Source organism: Falco naumanni, chromosome 9 (genome assembly GCF_017639655.2).
Source record: "Falco naumanni isolate bFalNau1 chromosome 9, bFalNau1.pat, whole genome shotgun sequence".
Taxonomy (NCBI): Eukaryota; Metazoa; Chordata; class Aves; order Falconiformes; family Falconidae; genus Falco; species Falco naumanni.
In genome coordinates, this window is record NC_054062.1 from 45,135,558 (window position 1) to 45,154,787 (window position 19,230).

The 19,230-nt window shown below is 37.4% G+C and overlaps 1 protein-coding gene across 28 annotated transcripts in view; it reads left to right on the forward strand.

Moving 5' to 3' along the window:
* Nucleotides 1-19,230, forward strand: part of KCNMA1 (potassium calcium-activated channel subfamily M alpha 1) — a 504,883-nt gene that overhangs the window by 221,369 nt on the left and 264,284 nt on the right. For all 28 annotated transcript variants that reach the window (XM_040605548.1, XM_040605549.1, XM_040605523.1 and 25 more), the window contains one exon: nucleotides 13,926-13,987. In XM_040605548.1, coding sequence (XP_040461482.1) covers nucleotides 13,926-13,987 — 62 coding nt within the window. The remainder of the gene's footprint in view (nucleotides 1-13,925; nucleotides 13,988-19,230) is intronic.

Sequence of the window (19,230 nt, forward strand, 5' to 3'; positions counted from 1 at the left end):
GGGGACATTATTGGCAGAGCCCAGGGCTTGGTGAGATTTTGGTTTGATACAAGATCAAATAGCCCACCCACCACTGATGCTCAATCTTGTTCACCTGCCACATTTCGCTTCGCTGAGAGAACAGCAGCAGTGTCTTTAGGGGAGGCTGAGCATCAGGGGTGGGGGACTGGTGATGCAGCACCGTGGAGGGAACGAGCTGGGCCTGCAGCTGAGAGACAGAAACTTCTCATCCAAGCAAAAACCTTAAACTGTCCTTACATCTAAAAAGCATGTGTTAAAAAGGTAATTTCCCCATGTTTTCAATTATTTCAATATTCTGCTCTAGAATAGATTCTAGATCGTGACCTATATTAAAATAAAATGTTTTTTGAATAAAGCAACATAGGACTGAATTTGCATAAGAGATCAATAGTAAGTAGAATTTCAGGAGGGAAGGAAAGCACATGTGAAAACAAAAGAAAAAAAAAAAAAATAAAGGAAGATGCTTTATACTTCAGAGGCATAATTTACCTGGCCAGAATCTCAGCCAGATTCTGCATTACTTATTCAGAGAAAAACACTTTGTCTTTCACAAAGTTTGCTCTAGAATTTCTGTAGTTGATGCAAGACACAATATTTTCCTTGCAACACTTTAAAACCCCCCCAACCCAATATGAACTTTGAACTTCTGCCCATTCTGTAATATTTTAAATTGTGAACTAAAAGTGCGTAGGAACATAAAGACATGGAGTTGCAGCAATACCTCTTATAAATCTCTTTGGCCAGGATAGGTATGTGATTACCTGGTAGTTTGTCCAATTTTGTTGGTGAATAAATGCTTTTGTAGCTCCTCAGAAAGGAACTTTAGCCAGGCTGAAGCAAGCATGGACAAAAAGGGGAAAATTATGTACCAAGTGACAGTTTTGAGACAGAGCATAAGCTGAAGTTGTATGTTCCTCATTCCTCACTCTGTTGTTTTTTTTTTTAAATGTCTGTAAATAAGACTACTCCAGATTGATACTGTAGTCTTACAGTGTTAGACCTTATCAAGGGACCAGATAAAGCATGAAGACAGACAGGCAGTTGTATATGTCTCCTCCTACAAGAGGATGTCTGTAGGAAGAATGGGGATGCTCATGGGAGACAGCATAGGCTAGCAGAGCCAGGTAAAGATGCAAAGGCTGTGGGCCCAGAGATGTGTCCCCAGGGATGTCTCTGATAAGTTAGCTTTGAATTAGACTGTTCATGTTATGTAAAATGAACAACAAAAGCCACCACACCAGAGGGTGAATGTTAAAGGACCCGATGCAGTGCTGTCACTAGCAAGAGAAAAGGTCAGCTGAGGTAACGCTTGGTTCCAAGGCCAGATTTAGTGGTCACTGCTATATGTTTTTTAAAAGCAAGGTTAGTAAACAAGACTATTAGAGTTACACTGGAGGTTGGTTCTGCAAGCCTTTAATCATGTGATTATATGATTTTTATCTTCCAACTACATTAAAAAGGCTCATAAAAAAGCTTTCAGTTTTAGAATTATAGCCACATAGCAACACAGGAAAATTCATCTGCAGGAAGCAAGTTTGTTGAATAAATCAGTTTTTACATTCTTACAGAGAAACTGTTCTTCCAGTCTTACCCCTCAAAAAATAGAAAAAATACCATGAAAAAGGTTTTATTGTGCAGAAATAACCTTTTACCTTTGCTTGCTACATAGTTTGTTTTTTGCATTGGTCTTTAGTGATAGCTGCAACTCCTTGATTCTATTTCATACCTTGTGAATTTCTCATCATTTGGTACATGATGCTGAATCATAATTCCCGATTAACAATACTCACAACATACCATCAGCATTTCCTTGATGATTACAGAATGGGAAATCACCAGTGTCTGTAATTGATGGTATCAACGGCTTCTGTGCCTTTCTCTGAAATACTGGTGTGCAGAAACCTCCGTAGCAGTGCAGCCTTGCACCAAATTGTAAATGAAGATTTCACCTGTCGTAGCATATAACTATACTTGTGCAAATTTTACATAAGTTAAAAGGAAAATTTATGCTCATGTTTAAGGAGCAGAAGCCCGCTACATGACCTTCCGTTTATTTCCAAAGCCTGTCGAAAATGGCTTTCTTACCATGACTGAATGCTTCCCCATAAACCAAGACCAACACAACCCTCAACATTGCCTACTTTAGATTTAGCCGCTTCTGTGCTAAATCTTATTATCTAATTATGTAGAGATCTCGTATCTCATGATTAATGACTGTGTCAAAGAACTAATTGACAGGTTTTTTCAGTTCAAAGTGGTCTGAAACGGAAAGAGCTCACACTGTCTTGCTCACACATTTGTCTTGCCACAGGAAATTGAGAGTGCTGATTACTATTATATTTTGAAGTAGCCCCTGGAAAAGTATTATGCTGTTTATTTTCTTTTTTTCAGCTTGATTGAGGTATATGCTCTTGATTAGAATTTTCTGAAGTCGGTACTATGACTAAATTTTAGTCAGTGCTACAATTTAAAGTCACTGCTCAGACTTGCTGTCTCTACAGTTTCGTACACTAATTAAAGGCAGCTTTTTGTATTCACAAATTTTGCTATAAAGCTGGGTGATTTAGTAGGCTTAGATTTATTCCTAATGATCAAAAAAAGTCAATTTTTCAGTCTTCAGAGCAGATTGGTATGGGGAGAGACGCTTTCCTGTAGCTATCAGTCAAAGCTATCAATTTTGGCAAAATGACTGAAGGACAAACGATACCAGAGCAAAAGGAAGAAAAACATGCTCACAAAAGTGGCTTTCAAAAATAAGATGATGTTTAACTCCAGCAGTAGTTTCCCCCCTTCCTCTTCAGCGTGGTTTCCTTGCATTGACTTTGTTCACTGATGTCCAGTGTTTGATATTTTATTGAATTGCCACGAACACGCTTCTGGTGTGGTTGACAGTAAGCTGTGCCTAAGCACTGAGTAGGCAAAGTGGCCTGAGGTACAGTGAGCTGCTGCAGCCCTCCGGAGGTGTGGCGGGTCCTATTAGCAAGTTGTGGTGTTGATGGCTACTTCTGTGCAGAAGTCTATGAACCAGATATAGATTTTCCTAGACTTGACCCATGTATACAAGGCTTCATTCATTTGCAGGTATCGGCTGTCATTACAGTCTGTGGTAGTTCTGGAAATGCAAGTGGAAATATGAAAATTCTGGAAATTATCTTTATATTACAAAAGACAAGAAAAAAAACCCCAACTCACCACATTAGGTGAAGTTAAATGGAAGGAGAGCTGTAATGTTGAGTACTGCAGCAGAAAACTGGTTTTGCAGTTAATCAGATGCATTTAGCAGCGATTCTTTTCCTTTCTGAAGGCTGTGTCTTGTTTTCACACTGTTTCAAAGTACATGCCTTGACAAGCCTTCAGATTCTTTTTTGTAAGCTGAATGATTTGCCTGTTTCTTCTTTATTCAGTCTTTTTCTTGAATGAAATTTTGCTAGGCTTTACTGAAGCCAAGAGCTTGCCGTTTTATTCTGAGAATACTTCCACAGCTGCATCCCGCTTTGCTGTGTGTGTGAGTTCTTGTGACTAACAACCTCAGCAACTGAAAGGGGAGGTAACTCCTTCTGTTTCTGGAGTTCTGCTCTTTGGAAAAATTAGGAATGGTAACAGCAAATCTAAGTAAATGAACGTGCTCAACCCAATCAAACACAAAATCTTAATTAGTAACTTCTTTTAATTAGTTTTTCTCTAATTCCTCTTTCAACATTCATGGACTTGACTGCCTGTCCTGTAGGCTGCATGCTGGACTCTAATGTCCAAGTGACTGAGGAATGTTAGGATTCCTTTTGTCTGCCATACAATCTAGCATTAATTTGGGTGTGCTAATTTCATTATAGGTAATCCTTGAAGGGACCCATTCACAAAGAAATGTAGTTACTATTAGTCATTTCTTATAATGTGGCAATAAAGCTTTGAAGTTCCTTTAGTGGCAGTGTTTAATATGTGTAATATCGTAACAACACATCATGACCTGCTCAATCCAGCCCTAAATTCTCAGGAAGTCCACACTTGCAGCTTCATTCATTCCAGAGAGCACTTGCTAGTGTTTTTCTACCCCAAACACTTATCTCCAGAAATTTATTTCTGATTTCAAAATTTAAAAGACACAGCATTTTCTGTACCATATTATATTATAATTTTCTGACATTTTTACGACCATTCTTTGGTTTTGATCTTGTGTTTTCCTTGCCAGTTTCTTGGATGTTCTCTTATTTTGTTGTTCAGTGAATTTGCTGATGGGAACTGGTGAGATGTACAGGAGAGAGCAGTGAAATTACTTTGCTTGTTTGTTTTTCTTTTTCTTTTTTTTTATTCCAATTAAGAAATAGAAAATTGCTTAACTTAAAAAGAAGCATTTGTCTCTGTGTTATATATATGTATACAGTTTATTCATTTTCAGTTCTGTATTGCGATATTCTAGATACAGGGGTGGGTTAACTGTTGGTAAATGATTACTTTTTATTGGTAATAGACTTTATTTAATTTCCTCTTTGTTTCAGGTGATTAATTTCCATCAGGTTGAGCCATTGTAGTTAGATTACTTTCTAAATTAACCATAGAGATTCTGGTGATGATTTTGGGGCAATATCTTGTCTCTTATTCTTTCCACATGTTACTGCACTTTTGTGCTTTTCAAGATGTTTCATGTACACCTGGAGATTTTTTTGCACAGGCACTATACCAGCAAGTGTAAGAGTCTTTACTTGCTGCTTCATCTCACCTCAGTCACTTCCTTTATCTAGAGGTGGAATGAGGTATTACTAGAGCAGTTCCATCTGAAGATATTTGGTTTCAGTTCTTCATCTGGAGATGAACAGCCTTCTGTCACAGTGAAACATAGGAACATAGAAAAAACAACAAAAAAATTAATTCCTGTGCTCTGCATTTCAGGGTGTGACACAATAAGCAGAGGTTTTCCTCAAGTCCAGCGCTGGGGCTGGGACTGTGAATTATTGAGCACCACCGTGAGCGCTGCACTCCTGCCGTGTTGTGTGGGGTAGGGGGCCATGCTCAGCAGCTGGGTTCTTCTGATTTTGCGTGGCTTTGCAGTTGAGCTTGTTTGTTTTTTCAATTAGTGTGATTTCATTGATTGACAGGTCAGTCACTCAGGTCTAAAATGACATTCCAGAAGTCTGTGGACAATGAGAAGAATAGGTTGGAGATAACTTACATAATTGTTTTGCTCCATGTGACTGCAGAGCCAGTCATGCATCCACTGGAAATGAGTTTGTTATGCTTTTACCAATATACAAAAAGGGAATTTCATTTTTCTTGACCTTAATGGGAGATGATTTAGATGGCTGCTAGGCAATTGGGAAGAAGGACCTTTTAGATTAGAGGAAAAAACCACACACACATATGTACATATGTGTGCACACAGGTATTTACATACGCATAATGCTATGCATCTAGCTCTAGCAAATGGCACATTGTATAGAAAGTACTGCACTTTTTTTGACTAATGAAATTAAATACTGAATTGGAAAAGTTGCATGAAATTTAATTGGTCATATTGCCAGGCACTCTCCCAGCAAACCTAATTGGCCTCAAGCTACAGAGCGCTATTAACAGGTGGGTTGTTTTGTGTTGTATTGTTTTCATTAATTGGAAAATGTCAGTCTTTTCCAATTTATGGGTTGAACAGAAACTTTCATTTTGTTGTCAATATGGCAGTGGAAAGTTCAGGAGGAAAACAATCACTTTGTATAAAGAAAGAAAAATAAAGCCGAAACATTAACATGTGTAAGAAGCATGTACAGACGAGAACATAGCAAAGATATTTCCTTTTTTAAAATTCTTTCTCCGATGACATTGGGAATGTGTGTGGAAAACAAAAGTGTGTTGAGAGACTCACTTTCTTTAGTTTATTTCCTGCTTTGATTTTTCATATTCCTGAGCCTGATGTCTCCTCTACTGATTCCTGAATCAGGAATACTGATTCCACAGGATCCCTTTGATAAGGAAGAGTCTTCTTAGTTTCACGAACTCTGCTCAAATGAGAGGCAGTTTGTTAAAGTGCATGTAAGAAAGTTGAATCTCTCATTGGGGAGAGATTAAAGCGCATATGGTGGCAGACAGGCTGAATTTGCAAATTCTGTTTTCTGTGGCATTATTTGGAGATGTCACGTGTTCTACCCCCGGTGACCTCTTAATTACTTACTACAGTTACAAATAGTTAGGCAGGCTTCCAGTGATCCAGGCCTTTACCGTGCATCTTACCTGTACCTTTCAGCTAATACTCAAATTACTGTTCTCATGCACAAGTTCAATATGCGAGAACTGTGGCTAATCTTTCTTTTTTTTTTTTTTTTTTTTTGGTAACTCTTTTGTATCTGCTCTGGTTTCTCTCCCAGCAATTTTGTTTCTGTATTTCTTATCACTGTTATGCAAGTCTGTAAAAAGAGATGCTTTAAATATGAAATGTATTTTTTAAGCTGTATTTACAATAAATACATCATTTTAGTTTCAGAAATATAAGAAAATCCTGCTATACTAAGCAGTGGCTTAATGAGGCTAAAAATGTAATTCCAGAAAATTAAACAGGAAGGTTATCTTAAAAAGAGATATTGACAACTTGCTATTTAAATAAAACCCTTTAATAAATTAAGTCCCTTTGCTCTCATAGGCAGTGCTGATACTGTCCCATAGTGTCCTGTTCAGGCTCTGTATGATGATTGTGGCAGCAGCAGAGGCTCAGCTATACTAGATCACCTGTCATGAAAGACAGCTGTTGCCCTAATGAGTTAACATGCACCATCTTTGCCAAATGAAAACAACAGAGAGAATGGGAAGCCTGGAGAGGTCAGGTAATATGCTTTAGGTCGCACACCACACGAGTGGCAGAACTAAGGATAATAACCAAGTCTTCTGATTGCTCATGATCATCATCCAGAGCTCATGCTGACCTACTTTACCGCTGCCTTTCGTTTTTAAAATTAAATCCTTGCTATGAATTTTCGTAGAGAAGTTCACTGAGCCCTTAGTGCCTATTGGTTTCTCAAATACTTATTTATCACTCCCTTTCACCTCGTCTTTTGAATGAACTCAGATTTTTCTTGGTAAATGGCCAGTCTATATGAGCTTTGCCAAAGGGGAAAAGTTATACAGCAAAGAATCTCATAAAGGTGCTAAAGTTTTCAGTACTCTCATGCATGTTAGTGACTAATGCACTTACTGTGGAACTTAACAGCTAATTAACTTTTCAGTTAACTCCTTGTGGTATAATAAAGGTAAATAAAATGAAAAGCAGAAAATGTAATTGAAGTAACTTGCATGCAAACACTTTCAAGTCTGGGTTTTGGAGAAGTTTTTAATGTGGCTATCAAAGTTGCAACATTTGGCTTTGGTACTTTAATTGTTTCAGGCTCACAACTACTAACTAAGAGTTAGTAAAGGCGCTTCAGAGTTGTGTGCTCTTCAACCTTTTCTGACTTCCCTGAAAGATAAGCTTGCTCACTGTCTAGGTTGGAGGTGCTTAGTTCCTTCTAGAATTGGATGTTAAATCCTAGCTGACGTTGGAGTGTGGAAGAAATAGTAGAAATGTGGTGGTTGGTGGGTTTTGTTGTTGTTTTGTTTTTGGTTTTTGGTTTTTGTTTTTTTATCCCCATGCACAACCTGCCATTTCTGCATGACTATTTGGAGGATCAATAAGTCTCTGAGACAGATTTACTAGCCAGCATACTACCCAGCAGACGCATCCCTTAAGATTCATGGCTGTTCACGTGTATCCTGTCATCAACAGCAGGTGCTGACTGCAGAATTTGCACTTTGCCTGTACTCGCATTGCAAACCAATGCGTATATCACTGCTGCTCCTTCATAGTGTTATGTTCCATCAAGCTTGGCTCTTATACAAGGAGTATATTAACTGCAAAATCTGTTTCCCTATATTTGTGAATAATAGGTAAACAACAGGAAATTTCCCCATTTCTTAGAATGCTTGTTTGAACATTTATTACTTACTGGTGGTAGGAACAGGATGGAATTTTATTTTGTCTTTTCATTATTTTATCGTGTTATCTTGGTTCTCTTATTTACCCACTTCAGCCCTCATGTGCTTGCATGTCCTGGTTGGTTCTTGTAAGGTGGCCCACAAGTCCTGGTGCATGATCAGGTAGTTTTCTTTAAAGAGAAGCTGGTATTGTATGCAGTTGTCCTGGAAGGTGTTAAAGGAGCATTTAATAAATAAGAAATATGATCTGGCAAACCTGAATGAGGTAGAATGACCCTCTAAGAGACCCTGGAAAATTCATGGTGTCATAGATCGTGGATATTTTGTACTTTTACCTTTGTTGTTGTTTATACATTGATCTGGAAGGGACCAGGCAAAGCAGCAGAGGCAGAAAGGCAAGACCGGAGACGAGGCAGCATGCCTAAGCCCAGAGACAAGCCAGTGCACAGCTCCGTGCACAGCTCCATCCACAGCGTGGTACCAAGCCCTGCTGATGGATTTCAGAGATCCTCACTCCTGCTTTATTTGCAGGTATTAGGTGGGTTATAGTGGAAAACAAGCTATTGATGGCTATAAAATGATATATAACATCTTATTTGTCTTGAAAACTCACAGCTTTCTGAAGACTGTTTTGTTGGATGAAATAATTTGAATTGAGTAATTTAACATCATGCAGCTGCTTTAGTTCACTGTGATATGTGCAAAGGTAATTCTAATAAAAACATCTTAATGAAGTAAGTGCTACCAAAAAAACAAGACTGCAGAACAGTGATTTTTAGAGAAAGAATCTATATTGCATTATAGCGAATAGCACTTACTTCATTTGCATTTATAGTAACCTAAGAGATATTAATTGCTCAGCTGTTTTTATCAGCTGCAGTGCATAATTTCTTACCACTTATGGCTTTGCCTGCATGGAATGTTTTCTGAATTTTGTTGTTTGCGTATAGGGAATCAGTTAATGAGACATCAATTTAAGTAAGCCATTTTGGCTCTTCTGTGGTCTAGACTCGCTCAAGTCTTACTGTTGTTAAACTGAAGTAATTGCTCAGATGCTGGTGTGTATCCTAGAGTCTGCAAATTAATGCTGGGATTGCCAAGCACGGATTAAGTAGTTCCTACTTCTGAAATGTAACTGGCAGCTGTTGTTTCCTCAGAAATGCAGGTTTTCATTCCTAACAAATCTAGACAAGTAAATTCTGTTTGTCTTTATGGTTAAAGGAGTTTTGAAAATGTACGTACTTTAAATATAAAAACCGATTTGAAGTGAGTGGAAACCTCACTGTTGACATCTGACTAATGCAAACTGCAGTGTTCCAGAATTAGTGGATCCTTGAGGATATAGCTTTATGGTCATAAAAAATAATTTCTATTCTCCTTAAGTAGTTTGAAATAAAAAAGCTAATAGAGGTTTATTTTAAAGCATTATTTGAAAAAGCCGAATAACTCATTAACAGGATTTATTGTATGGATGTAGAAATTAAAATTAAGTTAAATTCTAAAAATATTAATAATGAACAACTTAATATATTCTAAGTGGTACAGTAGCCATGGAGTTGAAAAATTTAACCTTAGAATAAGAGTTTCAGACAATTTTGGAGAAGAATACACAACAGATTGAAATCGGATAACGAAGTAAGGCCTGTCTGGTGCCCTGAAGTGTTAGGGGTTACAGGATTCCTGAAAGTGTTTACTTTTCACTGTGTACTTCTTATTTTAATACTTAATGTTGAGAGGAATATAACAATAAATAACCCTTCCTTCTGTGTTCTTGCTTTGCCTATTGAGTCCTATGATGGTTTGTATTAATGATGTTTGGATAGTTCAATATTGTATAAGCATGAATTTGCCTTTGAAATGTCAGTGAATTCTGTTTCGTGTTCCAGAGAGTGTTCAGATGTTACGGGCTGGGAAGGATTGATGTTCCCGCTATAGAGCTGTTATGTTACTCATTGTTGTGGATGGTAGGAACTGTAGGAACTCTCATTAGAGAGCTCTCCTCTCGAAGGTGAACAGCCTTTCCATTTTCCCATGTTTCTTCAATGCCAGGACGTTGGGTCAGTGCAGTTATGGGGGAAACTGTCCTGCCCTTGGATCATCAGTCATCCTTTTGCTATGTTGGCCTGGAAGGTGGGCTGATCCCCTTGGCGATTATCACAGCTTAATTCTGATAATATTTTCTCAATGTCTGTACTTTCCCTCGCGTTTTGTTATGTTGCTACGCCCTTATTAAAATTTCCAGGGTGTGGAGGTTTTTTTTATTTTTTTTTTTTTTCAGATTTTTATTCAGATTTTTATATCGGAATATAGCAAACTTGCTTTATATATTTATATATACACACACGCACATATATATATAGGGAAATTGCATCTGAAGACTCTATACAATGTGTTTGTATAGCACGGAAGGGAATTAATTTTCTTTTTATTCCCAATTTTTATATAACTGTAACCTGATTGGTTTAGGCCCTGCTTTTTCCACACACTCGATGTTTTCAAATTCAGCTCGGTACATTTGTCACTTAGCAAAGGAAAAACATGTTTCTCTGCTAGCAGTATAAAAATGGAGTTTAAAATTCCATTCTCTTCTGATGCCCTTTCTGGGATTTTTGGGGATGTTAAGAACTGTGATGTTAAGTATGTGTTTCAGGGCAACAGAAGAGGAAACAAGCCTTCATTTAAAAGCAGATGTATATTACAATAGGGGAATAGTGTAATTTTACATACACATCTTTCTGTTTGGTGCAGCATGGGAATTGGGAGCTTCTTGCAAAAAATAGATATTTGCATTTTAGTGGCAGTTATATGAATTGTCATAGAAAATTTAAATTCCTTAAGTGTCTTGGAAGCTTTTACCCAGAATCTATATAACATTATTTAAGTAACACAGTGATGATTATTAAGGAATTGGGTGTAACTAAAATGCAACGCTGGTATACAGTTATGCTGGTTTTGTTCTAGAGGACTTCTTTAGCTAGTAGGCAATGACCAAATGTTGTAACCTAAGGCTTGCTATGTGAAATGGAAAATAAAAGTCTAGCTTTTCTTATGTACTTTGTAAAACATGAAAGAATGAGAAGACTTTCATAGAGTCCCAAACAGATTGCAAGTTTAGTTTCTCAAATTTAATTTTCAGCATTAAATGGTCATTTTGGCATTCTTCAGCTAAAAATTCCTTCTGTAGGGCAAATCTGTCTTGAGTTTGGCTTTGGTCTTTTTGGTTTGGTTATTTTTGGTGGTTGGTTGAGTTGTTTCCTTTGTTGTGTGGTGTGTGTGTGTTTGGGTTTTTTTTGTTGTTTGGTTTTTTGTTTTTTTTTTTTTTAAGGAGATACCTGAATTTAATAGTGGGTTTGATGGTGCTATAAATATGTAAATGATTCCACAGAATGTAGGCTAAAACATCAGCATTAATACTTGACTATAAACCACTGAAGATGGTAAAACAGAATAGCTGTGTTTAAAACTGGTTTGAGTCAAATCAAAGTTTTCACTAAAAATGTAAGCACTGTATTCCCAGAACCCTCAGCACCTTGGTTAACTGTTTTAAAAAAATATGTTTATAAAGACTTTGCTCAAATGTATTGGTAATAAATAATTGTAGAGCTAGGCAATGGAGCGGATTTGATCCAGATCCAAACATTGATTGCGTGTGGATTAGAATACTGCATGGGGTGGAGCAGTGTGTGCACTATCAATTCAATTCTCAGTAACTTAGTTCAGAGAAAATTGGGCCTTGGGATCACTGTTCATCATAATTTAGGGTATATTGCCCACAAGTTCTATTCTTCATATTAGTTTCTTAGGGATGGTGAGACTCTTACCAGCTGATATGAATTTAATAGCTTATTTCACCTTACAACACCTGTACACATCTGATCAATAGTCTAGTTTAATGAAAGAAGACTTGAACTCTAGGTGCTAAGATTATATTAGATGTAGGTAGTAAAAGTGTTATTTGAAGTGTTTCATGCCTCAGGCCTTGTTTTTGACTCTCAGATCTCACTGATTTGGGTGATAAGACAACAGGTATTTGTACTCCAGGCAAAATGCTGTTTCTCAGACATTCACAAAGCAAAAAGTTATGGTCAGCAAGATCTAAAAGGCATGAAAAATGAATTTTAAGCAATTGAATAAAATTTCTTGACAAGTTGTAGTAATTATATAATATTGAGAAATTAACGAGTTTCTTACTTTTATTGGAAAATATATGCATGTTTGATTTTGGCCCCGTGGAGCACCAGAATTTGGTTATATAATTAAACCTTGCTTCAGGTACTGTCATTACAGCACTGAATGATAGCTTAGAGTAAAGAAACTTCTACATTGTTATTTCAGTACATCTACTTAGAACTGCATGATCCTCGTGTTGCCTGAGCTATGCCTGTCAGGCTCCTTCCTAATACGGCAGCTTCAGAAAAAGGTCTGAAGCATGTATTGAATGAAGATATTTTTGTTTCAGTGCTCATCTGTTACTCAAACAGTCAAGATTGTCAAGAAAAGTAGCAAAAGTGATGGTAGTATGCATTAGTTTTGGTATTCATACACAGTAATAGATCTGCTCAGTCAGAACTGGAATGACACAACTAGTTTATTTCACATGTGGCTGTTCAGCTGCTTAAGTTTTAGCCATTTCTGACCAAAGAAGCTCTATTTTAACTGGTAGCTGGAGAAGCTGCATGTCCCCGTAGTTAATACGCTGGTTTACCCAATCCTGAAGTGATCAGTTCTCTGAGTTCATTTTAAGGGATGTTACTTCTAAGCAGCTACTCGAGACATGCCTGCCATAAGACTAAGGGACATTTTGTTTTGATTCTGTAGACCAGCAGTTCAGATGAGTTGCAGGAGACAAGTTTTTCCATCTGTTTCCCATCCTCAGTGCAGCATGCAGGAATCTTTTCTGATTTCTTCCAGAACAATTGCATTTTAAGATACGAAAAATAGCTTATTGGGTTCATGTTTTCGGATTCTAAATTACCCAGCTGATGGCATTGTTCAGGAGACAGAAACCCAGTGTAAGAATAACCTAAATTTAAGTCACTATGGGTACGCGAAGTATTGTGTAGCTCATGATTCCTCAAGCCAAAATTCAAATTATGCTGTCCTGTGTAGATGCAGACCTGCTCTGGGTAGGATGTGAAACTACATCTTCCCACAAAGTTGGAGAATCTTTGGTAGCCAGTAGAACAGGCAGTTGTATTGGGTTTATGTTCAGAAAAAAGAAATTAGAGACAGATGAATTGTGATTAATCCAGCTTCTGCTGGACCTAGCCAGAAAAGCAAGTTCTACCTTGTTAATAAGGGCTGGATACTAGACCTAACAAAATTACTCCATTCAAAAACTTTAAAAGATTTAAAGAGGAGGAAGCATCATGACCACAAGGTGCTTGGGTTGTATATTCATTGCATCAAGACATGCTGCATCTTGTGATTGTTTTAACCTGTGTGAAAGTTAACTATCGTCTCAGTGGACAGGAGTACAGAATAAATATGCATTTTTACATAGCCTTACGCTTAGCCAATGGATTTCACAGCCACATACAGAAATGGAAATTCAGTTTAATCAGTCATCACTCCTGGTTTACGTACAAATGAGCAGAAACTCAGTACAGTTCTCAAGGATAGGTCTGATAAAGCTGTAGTGTGATCTGAATGTCATGCAGTAGGGTTGCTTGCCACTTGAAATTAAATAATATAGTTTAGCAGAGGTTAGGATCTAGGACTTAGTTGTATCCTGGGTTTCCCTAGGCTAGGATTCAACTTCTTTGTGTCTATTTTTCAATGCAAGAAAGCATTCTTTGAAAATATATAGTGCTTGAAATTAAAGTAGGAGTAGCTTTCTAAAGAAAGTGACAGCTGAAATAAAAACCCATTAGGTAATGATTTATTGTCTTTGTGTGGTTTTGTGTGTAAAAGTTTCACTTCAACACTGTTAATAATGAATCTCTTCTTTTCTTTTCTAGGTTGTCTTAGTCTTCGCTCTTAGTATTGGTGCTCTTGTAATATACTTCATAGACTCGTCAAAGTGAGTATTCTAGAACATATTCCTTACCCTCCTTTCCTGCAGCAGTTATACATCTTTAAATTGCTCCATTCATCTACTTCAAATCAGCGCTTGGTCTCATCACCTGAGCGCAAAGAACTTTATAATAGTGCTTGGTCTACTGAAATAACTCAAGAATGGGAAAAAGATCTTATATAAAAAAATATATATCTTATATAAAATGGGAAAAGATCTTATAGATTGAACGCAGTCACATTGCATCTGTAGAATGTAGAGAAAAACTACTTCTGTGTGTTGAGATTATACATACTGTTACAAAATGGTCCCTTTTATGTTCATTGGTTATATGTAGAATGGCTCAAATTCCAGACTAGGATAACAAATACGTGAGAATATTCACCAAAAAATTAGTTTGCAGGAGGAAAAAAGTGTCGTAGGAGACTGACTTGGAACGCTTCTGAAAAACTCTGAATGAATTAGTATAAGCATTATATATTGCATATCTGTTCAGACTTCAAACTCCTCGGTTTGATAGATTTTTCCCAAGACAAGGTGAGCCAGTAAAAACATGCAAAGCATGTCAGTATTTTTTTAGATTTACACCAACATTATTGTATAGTGTTGCAGTTTTGGCCAGGCAATCGAAAGTTTCATCCTGACCTTTTGAGGTACGTGATGGTTTGATACAAACTGGTGTTAACTAGAAATACCCTCTCTTTGCGATTGTTCGTACATCACCCTTGCTTTTGTATCAAGTTGGACACTGTCAGTGGCGTTAACAGGCAAATTGGTAACCTAACACGTAAGAAACCAATAAAAAGGGACTTAACAGAATATTACTCTGATGAATCCAGTTATTTTGGGAGGATGATATTCTAAAGTATCAATAGCATTTTAAAGCTGTAGGACTGCGTATGTGCAGCTTTTCTCCCAAGTAGTTTTCGGCTTGCTGTTACTGCAGCAGGTAGGAGAGTATGCTGGAGTCACCCCACGTGAGCCAGCCTAGCTGTCTGTAACAGCAGTGGTTGTTCTACAACAATCCTTATGCGGCTCAGAAAATTAGGCGTTTCACCATTGATGTTTGTACATACTGATATTTAGGTAGGTGGTAGCACCAGCAAAAGGCATTAAGTACTGGCTTATCAGTGCTATATCATGTGCATTTCAAGCCATACCTTTGTAGCCTCGGTGTGTCAAACGTAACGCAAGTAACTAACACAGAGATTTTCTGTGTGGAGAAGAGCCAAGTGGTGGGAAAACTCAAGCTCTGTCTTGAGCTCCCTTGAAAGGGATGACAATGATTTTTCCTTCTTAACATTGCAGTGAGCATTCTCATTAGTTTCAGCAATTTTTTCTTTATTACGTCACTACTGAAGCACGTAAGGTAGTGATTTTTCTAAAGACCTTTTTAAAAACATTTTGAAATACAAGGGCAAAACTTCTGGGTGCCCAACGTATCCAGGTCGAAAGTGTCAAACAGAATAAAACCTGTTTCCACTTCTGTTTCAATTTCAGACCGACAAAATATAGCTATGTGTTTGGGCAGTTTTCTTTTGGAAAACTAATGGATTTGATAATGATCTTTAGGCATTGCATTCCAGAGACCTTTTTAAATTGTTTTTAATCAAGGAGAACAAAACTAACAACGTGGGAGATTTCTCTGACATGGTTAAGGTTTCAGCAGGCCGCTTAATCTATGTACTACTACCAGCTTATTTGGCTGCTCTGCGAGTGGGGATAGCAAAATGTTTTAAGTGTAGGTTTCTCTGGGTTTTCAGCTAACATTGTACTTCCAGCTGCAGTTTAAATTCAGCAGCCTCAAGTTAGTATAGTCTGCTTCCACACTTTGCCTTTGTTTTCTCCTGCTACTCTTACCCTACTTCTCACACACCTTTGTCTTTCTTCTTTTTTTTTTTTTTAGTACTTATTAGTAGTTTAATTCAGGTTAGAAACTCCCCTGATATATCCCTGAAGGGAAAATTCTGCTTTATTCTGTATTAGCAGCTGACCTGACACGCATTTCAGCAATGTAGAGTCAACTGTAGCAATATATCCGTCAATTTAAGGTTCCCAAGTGCATGATTAGTAAAAGTAATTCATTTCAGAATTTGGTTAAACAGTGAGTAATGAAGGTATGGTGAGAGGAAGGCTTGTGATATCCTCAACAAAACAACTGGAAGAACAGAAACTATGGCTTGGCCAGGAGCAGTGGAGACAGCCAGGGTTTAGTGCTCACACCCACCAGACAGATAGCGACATACACCGCTGCGTGCTTTCCCTGGACAATGCATTCCATAGTTGTTGTATTCCACCAGTGCCACGGACACTTAGCTGTCACTTGATCTTATGCATAGAGTGACAAAAAAATCGTGTCTTCAATCCAAAGCTGAAGAGTACTAGTGTAAGCATTTGTCTAAACCAAAATGCCAGTGATCTGTTCAGCCAAGGCTTTTAATCTGTTAGTAGGTCTTCAGATGCAGTGGCAGATACCTCCACAAGGGAATCCCACATGACTTCATATGTAAGGGGCATCAAGAAAGATGGGAATAACAGCACCACTTTCTTAGATAGTGAAGGAAGAGGAAAGAGTGGAAAGACCACTGAGTTTTTTCAGGCAAGGATGTGTGTCGTGATTAATTCTAGTGGAAGACACTGGGGAAGTCAGTAAGGCTCGTGCTGAAGGTACTACCCATCGCTCCCGGTGCTATATTCATGGTGTAGGGAAGGTGACTGGGGGCAAAATGAGTGCCACCACAGCTGTTGAGAGGAGGGTAAACTAAAGCATTTTGATGGAACCCGGGTCATCACTGGAAGTGACACTCTCCCAGTGTAGTACTACATAAAATAGCATTGCACTTGGCATACCGTTTGCAGAGATCTGAGCTCAGAAAACAGTGCAGCTTCATTAGCGTAGTATCCCCCAGACCAGTTAGTCCTACATCTCAGCAGAGCCAGTTAAGCTGCTTTGCGTTGCTGCTGTACTAATTCTGGTTCTGGCACAAACTTGGGCATCTCTGCACCATACGCCATTACGAAATATGGGCACGGTTGTGATGCAGTACAGCTGCTTCAATCGGAATTGACTGTTCTTAGTAAGAAGCACTACTGAACTCACCTTTCAAGAAAGGTTCTAAACAAAATCACAAAAATTACCATTCCTGGTGGAAAGAATGAAGGTTCTTTATTGTGAGAATTCCATTCCCCTTCATTAAGAATAATCTGTTGTTTACTCAATGCTTCTACTTTTTACAAGCCACCAGCTTGAATTGTTGTCCCCTAGTACCGCACGATGTATATAGAAAATTTTTCTTTAAAGTGAATATGTACCCTTTCAGTGATGCGTGGTAGAAACTAATGGAAAATTTCAGTTCTTAAACTGAGATTTTATTTAGCAGACAAATGACTAACTTGGCATCCCTGTCAATTAAATCCAGTCACTTCCTGATAGGTAATGTTTCACTTATTACTAAAGGACTAGACTCTTCCCTTCCTTTATTTGTAGGATCTCGTTCCTAAAATACTGTTTTCTTGGACAATGGTATTTTTCAAAAAGTTAATTGTGAAATATTTGCCAAAGAGATATTATAAATATCACCCACATAATTATTTTAATCTTTATGTAACAAATAACCAAATTGTTACAGTTTTCTTTTTAGAGATTCAATCACCTTTATGTCTGACTTCCATTTTTACTTTGAATAAAAGCAGAACGTTCAAAGTAGAAGTTGTAAGCAGTTACTTAGAAGAGTTTTGATTAAGAAAGTGATCTACTTAGTATCCTATATCCTAGTGATGGTTCTTTTCGGATTCATGTTTCCTTTAAAATTTTTCATCAATTAATTTTTCAATGTAAGGAAATAATGGAAGTATCCTTCATTCCTAAGAGGAAAATCTGACTCGATATTTGACTTGATGTGGACTCTTTAGATCATTCTCTAGAGTCTGCTGTGTGTGCTGCAGTAGAATAGAGCTGGATGTCTGCCAATATTTTTTCATTTTCTGTGCTTTTTTGTAAGTAGTTTTCACAACCTTCCTCCTTCCTGTGTCTGCTTTTTCTACATGGAGAAAAATAAACAGGTATTTTAATACATATAAAAGTACTTATCTCAGTTTTATTTATGTCAGCATTAAAGATGAATTGCCTGTTTTCATTTCCATTTGTTATCCTGATCTCTGCATATCATACTGAATTAGTGACTTGAATAGAGTAGAGAATAACATTTGCTTGCCATGATAATTTGTAGGCACGGTCAGTGAAAGCACTAGCAGAGAACTCAATTTCCCACTAAACCAGTAACTCAGGGCTCCTGTTTTCTATTTCTTGTAATGGCAGTAGCATGGAAACTGCTTATGATGTGAATCATCCGTTTCTGCTCCGGTTCTGTTTTCTCTTCTGGGGTGCAATGCAGTGTAATATGTAACCGTGGATATAAGCTGTGCTTTTCAGGCACAGAAATTTATTTATTTATTTATTTTCCAAAAAGCTTGCTTTCTAATGACCGGTTATTACTGTCCTGTCTATTGAAGTTTGCCTCATTTACTGGGGTCCCTTCAGTACAAACTGACATCAATGTAGAGATAATAGAGCCCATCAATGGCAAGGTGAAAGCATGAAAACTCACAACTTGCTTAATATGTTCTACTTGCATGTGTTTTTCAGATTAGTTATTTGGAGTTGTTCGTATTTTCAGAGGCACCACTGGTGTTATCCCTAAATAGCTCATTTTTCCAATACTGTGTCACATATTGTACTTGCTTAGAGTTGTACATAAAAGTGCCATCTGGTAATGAGTATAAAACAGCTGGATCTAAGAACAACAGTGGCACTGTGAATAGGGAGATTTATACAAATGTACATACAGATGTATAGGTTCATTCTGAGCTCTGAACTTGATCTTAACTGGTATGTTCTTAACCAGACAGCTTTATTTCTTTTTATACGTGGAAAATAGAAAGGATAAACTTACAGACAACTCTACTTTTATTAAACCTTCTATATATTTATGTATATCTGAGAAGATTTCAGAAGTACTTGATCCTTTCACATACTGATTGTGTAAATTCCCCTTTGTTTTGATCTGATACCTAAGGAACCTGAATACTGTTCAAATGTAAAACTAGCAAGTTTGTCTTAAGTATGCCATAAGGAAAATGCCCTTATTCTGATCCTCAGTTTGATTTCTAAACTATTTTTTTACAAATTATGTGCTTTTTGCAAATGTGTCTATACTAGACTTTCCTTAAAGCTTTCCAAGTTTCTAAAA